General features: G+C 53.5%; 1 protein-coding gene across 1 annotated transcript; it reads right to left on the bottom strand.

The window, feature by feature from the left end:
- Nucleotides 1-1118: 1118 nt before the first annotated feature.
- Nucleotides 1119-4724, bottom strand: ZFP36L1 (ZFP36 ring finger protein like 1). The gene is made up of 2 exons (XM_064460047.1): nt 4542-4724; nt 1119-3648 (listed from the first exon to the last, which is right to left on the bottom strand). Exons 1-2 carry the CDS (start codon nt 4596-4598, stop codon nt 2698-2700), a joined length of 1008 nt encoding a protein of 335 aa, XP_064316117.1. The 5' UTR covers nt 4599-4724; the 3' UTR covers nt 1119-2697.
- Between the last annotated feature and the right edge of the window lie 4487 nt (nt 4725-9211).

Below are 9211 nucleotides of genomic sequence, written 5' to 3'. Positions count from 1 at the left end.
GTATCAGGGCTGCGCCCAAGGCTCTTCTCTCAGGGATCAGCACGCAGACCACACCACACGCTGGTTACGTAAGCATCTGCCGAGCAAACTCCCCATACAGCTTTTGCACTGTTCATGGGAACCAGCTTCCACCAGCCACACTCCTCTTCCACCATCTTTCCTCCACCTAGCTTGCTTTTATTGCCAGACCACACAAGAAAGCGTATTGCACAAAGCCAACAGCAGGGAAGGTACGTTGGTGTAAGCCTCGAGGTATCTGCAGCTTTTGTTTGGCAGGAACTTTTCCAACATGAATTAGGAAATGTCTCTCCTGAACACTGAGGCATGTCAAGACAGCTGAAGGATCGGTGGTTCAGCAGCAATATTCCACCCCAGATTTGGAAGAAAGCTGGAATGGTTTCAGATGAAGAGCGCCAACCTTGCTCCAGAGAAGAGCTCAAAGGTGAAAACACGAGATTTGGACTGTGAGCTACTCTGGCAAAGAGACGTCCCTAAACAAAACCACTGGCTTTCGAAGTTTCTGGAATTGCTGATACTTCAAGGGTTACGAGGGCTTGAGTACAATAGCAGGGTGATCTGTGTGTACACCGAGGCTCTGCCGAAGTCCACGTCCCTCTCCCATACAGAACACAAACCAGACGCTCTGCCAAAGCAGACCAGAACCACTAACACGCCAGTAACGTTTGGGAAGTCTGTACCACTTCAATGTCCAGCTTGAGCCTCACTCAAAACATGCCTAGGCTCTCCTCGACGGGGAAGGAGCTATGCAGGAAGAACACAGGGCACATGAGGAACAAAAGCCAGCCCAAGGGGTAAGCTACAATGATCAGAAAGAAGTTTGCAGGAATATACTGAGCAACTCAAGACAGGAGGAGGAGGACTCTGTAAGAGACAGAGTTAAAGGCCAGCAGGGTAGGTCACATCAGGCTATTCGCTGCCCTTGATCCGTGCACCTACACCCTTGCAGGGCTGACCCACTGAATCAGTGAGGAAGGACAGAGGGATGCCTGCACACACCATGGGCACCTCAAGGTAAAGAGAAGGGAAGTATCTGCATTTGAGTGGTTGTCTAAAACCAGCCCCTCAATTTCTGCAAGTAAAACCAGCTCCACTGTCAGTTTATTGAAAAAAACTTGGGGTTTATTGATTTAAACTGCGAACAGTCATTACAAAAGAGATTCTCTTTAAAATAAACTCACACAAAGAGGAAGAAAAAGCAATGTAGTGAACAGTAACGGGGAGAAAAAAAATTACATTCATCATTCTCTTTGTGCCAGTCCCATTCACCTCAGCAAGGAAAACTCCAAACCTGGAATACAGAAATGCAAAGACAAACTGTATTTGGAATGTCTTCAGATAGGCACTTTGAGGCCAAGGCTTTTCTCCTTGAAGAACCTATACAAAAAGAGGAAGAAAAGAGGTCTTCCTTCCACACTGTCTCGCAACAGAGCTCAGGTATGTACATTCTAAAGCCCAGGTAAGCAAGAGCCAGGGGAGGGGAGGAGGAAGAGAAGAGGAAAGGCAAAGAAGCACATTAACTCAATTTGCAGTCCAACACAAAAAAAAAAAAAGGGGGGGGGGGAAGGAATTCTAAAATAAATAATCCAAACACAGTTTTTGCATTTTTTAAATTAATTTTTCATTTTTTAAAATAAAATAACCAAAAAGGTGTAAAGTTACAAAAAATGTCATTGTAGTATAATATATTAAACTGTGGGGAAAAAAGGAAAAAGACACTTCACAATCTTAAGATTAATATGGAAGATCATAATTTAAACATAAAAGAATATATTCTATGGATTCATCATCCCGATAAATATGAACAAAATTAACAAAAAAAGCATAGGTTTCGGCAATAAATACGTTTTGATAAGTTAAATAAGCTTTTTTATATTGTTGTGCAGTGACAAGCAAAATTTGCTCTCCAATTTCTGTATACAAAAATTAAAAACCCAGGAAAAAAATAGTAAAAAGCTTGGCATGTGTGCTCTAAGATAGGTCTAAAGTACTCTAGAGCAAAACCATTAAAGCTATGTCTACTGGAACTTTGTTTACATGAACTTGTGTGTGTGGAATGACTTCCGTCGGTCCCACCCCCTCTCTATTTGTTTTAAGATGTCACATGAATACACAGGGAACTTTTAGCACCAAAATCAAGTCTCTCATAGTCCATCTGGTTTTTGTTTTCTTTTGCTTTGTTTTCTTCCTCCCAGTTGAAGTCCCACTCATGTTACAATCTTTGTCCATTCTCAGCTTTTCTTCCCACAGACCTGAGCAGATCCAGGCAAGATTAGTCTTTTATAAGGGGAGGGGAGCAAGAGGACTGGACGTTAACGCTTGCCCACATGCCTGCAGCCTAGCAGAAACTGGCCAGTCGGGAAGGGACTGGGAAAGGGCAATGCAGTACGTGGCCAGTGGAGGGAGCTGGATCCGGACATTTCCTGCACATCTGGAAGTGCACAGAGCTGCTGGTGCCCTCTGCAGCTGGAGAGGTAATACAGTCACAGTGAAAGTGTTAAAGGCACTAATTTTGTAAACGTTATTGCTTTTCATCGTAATTTGGCACTTAAGGTTTAAGCCAGTGGGTCAGGGCAGGCAGGTGGACATGTTAACATCCAGCTCAGACTACTGGGGGTGGGGGAGTTCAGCTTAACATCATAATAGAGGTGGGGCGGGGGGGCAAGAGGAAACCCCAGATTAGTCATCAGAGATGGAGAGTCTGCTGAAGATGGGAAGACGTCTTGAGGTGTCCAGGATAGGGGAATCTGAGCCACTGTGGCTGCTGCTGGAGCTGCTCAGATAGCCCTCCTGGTCAGAGAGGGAGTCCTGAGGACTAGGCGGCGAGTCAAACATGTTGGGGGACTCAGACATGGGCCTGAACAAGAAGGTGGTAGGAGAACTCCCGCCGGGCACCTGCACCCCCATGCTGGGGGCAAAGAGACTGGCCAGCTCCTGGCTGGAGAAGGTAAAGGGGTTGCTGGCACAGTCAGGCAAGGTGGGGGAGCCCAGCAAGTCGTCGGTGCTCAGCATGGGCGGCGGGGTGATGGAAGTGGGGCTGTCCAGCAGCCCGCTGGCAGCAGTGCTGGGGAAGCCGGCAAAGCTGAAGCTGTGCTGCAGGCGGGGTCTGTCGGTGACGGCCGGCTCCCGGCTCCCCGCCACGGCGCGGCGCTCCTCCGCGTTGTGGATGAAGTGGCAGCGCGGCCCGTAGGGGCAGAAGCCGATGGTGTGGAAAGTGCGGCAGAGCTCGGTCTTGTACTTGGGGTGGCGGGTGAGGCTCCGCAGCTCGTGGATGCCGTGGGCGAACTGGCACTTGTCGCCGTACTTGCAGGCGCCGTTCTCCTCGAAAGGGCGACACAGCTCCGTCTTGTAGCGGCTGGAGTTGACCTGTCCCCCGGGCTGCTTCTGCTGCAGCAGCCGCTCGCCACCCTCGGAGAAGGAGCGGTCCCGGAAGCGGTTTTCCCGGGGGCCCAGCATGGGAGCCGGCTCCCCTTTCAGGCTGCTGAGGAGCTGGTTCTGGTGAAACTTGGAGTTGGGCAGGGTGACAGAGTGCCTCCTAGGGAAACCCCCGCCGGCCGGGGTGCCCACCGCCTTCCTGTCCAGCAGGCACCCGCTGACACCCGAGGGGGTGTAATTCAACATCTTGTTGCTCTGCGGGGAGAAAGCAGGGGCCGGTCACTGCCACCGCCCCTCCTCCGGCGTTCCCCACACCGCCCCACCGGTTCCCGCCGCCGGGCGGCGAGCAGGGAGCCCCCGGGGAGCGGCGGCCGCCCTGCCCCGACGGACCCCCGCCGCCCGCATCTGCTGCGCCCCTTTCGCAGCTCCACCGAGTGCCCCTGACCGCCCGCGCCGAGGGAGAGTATCGAAGCGAGCCAAGCGCCAGACGGGGGCGGGGGGGAGCCGCCGCTGCGTCCAAAGAAACTCCCGAGGCTGGAGCTCTTTGGTGGGAAAGCCCCCCCCAACGGGGGCCGGCGGCGAGCAGGAAGGGCAGTGCGGAGCCTGGCGCCCCGCCACCAGCCCCCGCTCCTCCCCTCCCACAGCGGCTCCCCCCCCCCCCGGCGGGGCTGGGCGAGGGGCGGCCGGGCCCCGCGGGGACAGAGCCCGCCCGCCGCCTCTCCCTCCTTCCCGCCGCCTCTCCCTCCTTCCCGCTCGGCCCCGCGGCAGCGCCACCGCCCGCCGCGCCGCGCCCTGGCGTGTTGCGGCGCGGCGGCCCCAGGGTCAGGATCCGGCCCCCCCCCATCCCCGCCCGCCGGGAGTACGGGTGCTGCCCCCCCGCCCCCCCTCCCGAGCGGCCGAGGCGGGAAGGGCAGGCGGCGGGGGGACTCCGCGCCCCGGGACGGGGCGCTCGCTTTCGGCCTCTCGCCCGGCGTCAAACTTGTTCCCGACCAGAAAACGAGGGAAAAAAAAAAAAAAACCCCAAACCGAAAGGCACAAACAGAAAAACCAGCAAAGCCCCGCAAACACACACCCCGAAGTAGCTGAAGAGCCCCGAAGCAGCTGAAGAGCCCCGAAGCTGGGGGAGCCGCCCCCGACTGCGCCCTTACCTTGCATAAAACTTCGCTCAGGTCGAAGATGGTGGGCGACACCAGGGCTGTGGACATCTTGTGCGCCCGAGGGGGGAAGCGGGGCGGGCAGCAGCAGCGCACCGACACGCGGAGTCACAGCGTGGGCCAGGCACAGCCTCCAGCGCCCTGCCTCGCAGCCTCCCCCCGCCGCCGCGCTCGCCGCTGGCCGCCCGCGGTGCCGCCGCCCGCCCGCCGCTCCCAGCGCGCTCGGGGAAAGCTCACTTATAAAGTTTCGGACTTACCCCTCGGGAGGAGGAGCCGGCGGCGAGAGGAAGGGGAGGAGGAGGGCAGGGTGATTGGCACCGCGACTGAATCACCCGGGCGGGCGGGCCCAGGGAAACTTTTTTGGGGGGGCGGGGGGGAAGGGGGGGGGGGGCTGGCGGGGGCTGGCCGTCCTCCCCCGCTGTGGAGGAGGCGGTTGTGCGCGCGCCGGTGCGGGGCGGTGCGCGCGTGTCACGCGGGGCCGGGCGCGCGGCGGGGGCTGCCCGGAACCGCGGCGGGGTCCCCGCGGCCCCCCGGCGCGAGCCGCCCCCGCGCCGCTAGCAGGCTGGGCCGCGGCGGGGCGGCCGCGCCCGCCGCCCCGTTTCGCAGCCGGCGGGCCCCCTTCCCGGCCCAGGCCGGCCCGGCGTCGGCCCGCCTCCGTTTGCACCGGTTGGATCCGTTGTCGGCGCGGCCGTCCGTCCTCGCGTTTTCACAAGCTGACTGGCTTTGTGTCGGTTGACGTCGCCCCCCTCCCCACCTCCTCTCCCTGAGCCTTACTCCTTTTTTCCAGTTTTTATTGAAACCTGGCAGGGTCTGCAAGGGGAAATAGCTCACATCCACATTAATTTAAATCGTTAAAATGCGGGTTTGCCCTTTAAAAGGGTGTTTGATAAGTTCTGCCTGTTCTCCCTGCGTAGTCCTCTTCCAGTCTCCACAACTTGAAATTGTAAAACTGAAAAAAAAAAAAAAAAAGTATCTGAGCAAGTAATCTGTTCCAGATTTTAGTAGGCAAAGCATGATTCATACCAATATTGATATGGCGGGAGGAGGGGGAAGGACGGTGGCAGTCTCTGTGTAAAAAAAAAAAAAAAAAAAAAAAAAAAAGGCAAAACGTTTCAAGGCTTGTCGATACCAGGGTGCCTTGGCATGAAATCTGCTGCCCCTAAACCTGTAGCCCCAGCTGAGGCAAGGCTTCTTGCCCTAACTATAACTTTAGCGGGTGTTTCATCTAAGGCCAAGCGACGGCGTCCGGGCCTTGTCCCCTGTGCAGGTGGGTGAGGGGGGGCCCCTGCCCCGGCGCCAGGGACTCTCCCTCCCGCTTGGCTGGGAGAAAAGAAACGCCTGGCTCAGGCAGTGCAACGCCGACCCGAGCGGCCATCGCGCTGAAAACTTCAAACAAATGATCCGCTTCCTCTTCTGTTTGCTTTAGAGTTGCAGGATCTGGACTTTGAGCTGGTGGCTGATCTTTTTTCCCCGCCTTCGGTCTTCAAGAACAGCCAAAATAACCAACCGAGAGAAATGCCTGCAGGCTCTGGCTCTCCCAGATTTCAGGAGGTTTTTAATATTATGATTATTTACTTAAGGAAAGCAATCAGGTTCCTCGAATTTCCTTCTCTTTCTAGTTTCCTTTTTTTTTTCCTCCTTACCTTGGCCAGAAGTGAGGAGTAACCAGGGGAGAGACCAGCCTATTATTTTCTGCAGTTGTTTACTCATTCTGTAGATGGTGCTTGTTCCCAGGGCTCTGAGCCTCTCTATAATTAAACCCATTTTAATTGTTAGGTTAGAAACGTCATTTCGGGGACTTTCCAAGAGTTACTGAGAAAGCCAGCCGAGATAACTCTTTCACTACTGAGTCGCTCCCATCCCAGTTTTCGCCCTGGCTCCCGCCAGGAACACACCGGCCATGGTGCGAGGCTGAGTGGAGGGCTCAGTGCAGGGGTAGCGGGGGGCTGGCAGCCCCACCGCCAGTGCAGCTGCCTACCCCTGCTACTTTTTGCATTATTCGCTTGCACCGTGTGTGTTTGTTTGGGAAACATGGGGCTTAAGGTTACACCTTCCCACGGATCGAGCAGTGAAGGCTGAAGCCGAAAAGGAATTTTTTTTTCCAGTGATTTAGCTTGGCAAACCCCGACTCCATGGTGGTCTGCTTTGCATCGGCTGCGCACATGCTCAGTTCAGGAATTTAGCTGCTCACCCCACCTCGTGGCTAAAAGTCAGAGTCCTCCGGGCCAGAGTGGGAATTTGTGTAGGCATGAATTCACAGTGAGCGGAGGAACGAAAAAAATCAGAGCCTTGCACCTCCTGCCAGAGCCGTGCCAGAACTGTGATAGATGCAAATGAATAAAGATAGGTAAACGAATAAATGAAAGTCAATTATTAAAGAGGATTAGTGAAAAAGTGAATGAATGCAGTGCTATGCTCACTAGCCTTCTTGTGTGGGTCAATCCGTCCAGGCCAGCACATTCCATCTGGGATACTACAGCTGCACCCAGGAAGCAGGAATAAATGTTCAGGACTTCCCGAGCCCCTCCCAAATCCATCCTTGGCACAAAAGCAGCTTCTGGAGCATTCTCGTTCCCTGGTTCTGATGCAAGCAGATGCTAAACTCATCTCAAAATACAGAGGGATAAGAGTCATCATCAGGCCTGTACACACATTTAACGGAGGAATTAAGAACCGCTTTCCCAAATGAGAGCTGAAATGGGCCAGAATGGCCAGAAAACAGGGAAGAAGCAGAGGGCAATGAATGAAATGATAAAGGCAGGAGGCTTAAAGGAGTACTTTTTTCCGATCATGTGTGTATATAAAACTGCGGGCTCGTTGGCACATGATGCTGTGGAGGTCAAAAGGATAAATGGGGTCAAAAAAGCAATTTGACAAATTTATGGAGGAAAAGTCCCTGGAGCTTTACTAAAGGCAAAGGCAGACCTCCACAGCACGTTGCTGGACGTGCACAGCAAAGTATCACTCTCTCATTCCCGTTTTTCCCCCTAAGCATTGGCTGCTGTTGGAGGTACAACAGACCTTTGATCTGGCCCAGTTTGGTTATTTTTACAGTTGGGGTCTGCTTTTATGCTTTATACTCTGTCTAACCCTGATGGGCTTGGCGGTGGACCTCACAAACTTGGGATTAGCTGTGCAGTGTCAGATTGTTTGGGCCGGGCAGGAGGAGGTCAGCACTGGGAAGTACAAGTCAGCACTATCCCGACCCTGAGCCACGGGGCATGGTTTCACACGCTGGCCTCTGCTGTGAGAACAGCTGGAGAACAGTCTCACGGGATGGCTGCACGCCTTGCCCAGTTTAACTCCCCGTCAGGGTAATAAAAGGTTACTTTCAGCACTGAGTATAAACTGAATCCAAGTGCCAGCTTTGCCACAAATATATTTGGTGATGTTATAGCTCCCATAGCAACAAGAGAAGATTGCTATCTTAAGACATCTCTACTTATCTTCACCTGGAGCTATTCAGCAATAGGAAGGCTGCAGGTCTGCTTGCGTCAGAGTCACCGAGCAAGAACACACGTGCAAAAACGCCTGAATTGTTGGAAACAAGGTGGGGTGGGGGTTTGGTTTGTTCCCTCTCTTACCACCCAGTTCCCAAAGTTTCAAGCTAGGAAAAGGAAGCGCTTTTGTCATGAGCGAGGTTTTCTCCTGTGAGTTTCGGATGAATTAGGCATTTCGCTCCCCTGCTCCAGTGGGAATCTTCGGCTAAATAGACGTGTCTTTTCTACAGCGGTGCTCCAACATATGGAGGTTGGGATTAGAGGAAGGACAAAACTCCTGCCTTTATTTCTGCTGGGGCTGTAAAATGAGTCAAAGCTTTCTGAAGTCGCTATTCTATTCATATCTTTTGGGTCTGGTGCTATTTTTGTTGGCTGTGCCCCTGGAGGTGGAGGTGTGGAGGTGTCTTTCTGCTGGTCTCCACAAAACAGTGTAGAGGTTTCCTCTGTTCCAGGCACCTCCTCACTAACCTTTTAACCCTTCCTTTTATTTTGGCCTTGCGCTCCTTCCATGGAACATCTCTGGGTAGCCACTGGGAGGTGTGAATGGCTTGGAATGGAAGCCACAGCCTGTAGGTGCGCCCTCTGCCAGGCTTTTCTGGCACCTGAGGAAGCCCAGCCTCTGTCTGCTCCCAAGCAAAAGGGATATGACCAGCTGCTCCGCGAGAAAACAAATTCGCAGATACAGGAAAGTGTGTTAAGGTGGTGGGAAGTAACGGGAGTGAGATTCCTGGCAGCTTGGGTATGTAAACATTCATAAAACAGAGTGTGTGTGCATGTGGGTACTTTGTGGTGGCAGGAAACCCAAGAAGCTAGCTCCATTATTTTTGCTGGAATTGGTGGGAACGGTGCCAGACAAATATTATAAGCCCTTAATTCTTCTGACTTTACACCTGTGAATGACTGAAAGACCATCCAAGATGATCTAAATTACAGGACATCTTTACTAATTAGTAATGGGGTTTGGGATCTGATTTCATTGTTCTTAAAGAGGGTTTTCTGTTTCTCTGTGTAGCTCTCAGATGCTGGGCTGCCTCTGGAGAAAGTGAAGGGAGGGTGAGACAGGAGGTGGAGGTAGCATGTGGCCTCTTCTTGGAAGTGTCACATGGATGTGACTAGCCTGCCTCAAATTTAGCACTGGTGCCACTGACAAGGTGCTACAGTGGG

Source organism: Phalacrocorax carbo, chromosome 9 (assembly GCF_963921805.1).
Source record: "Phalacrocorax carbo chromosome 9, bPhaCar2.1, whole genome shotgun sequence".
Lineage (NCBI taxonomy): Eukaryota > Metazoa > Chordata > Aves > Suliformes > Phalacrocoracidae > Phalacrocorax > Phalacrocorax carbo.
This window is presented reverse-complemented; position numbering and strand designations above follow the sequence as displayed.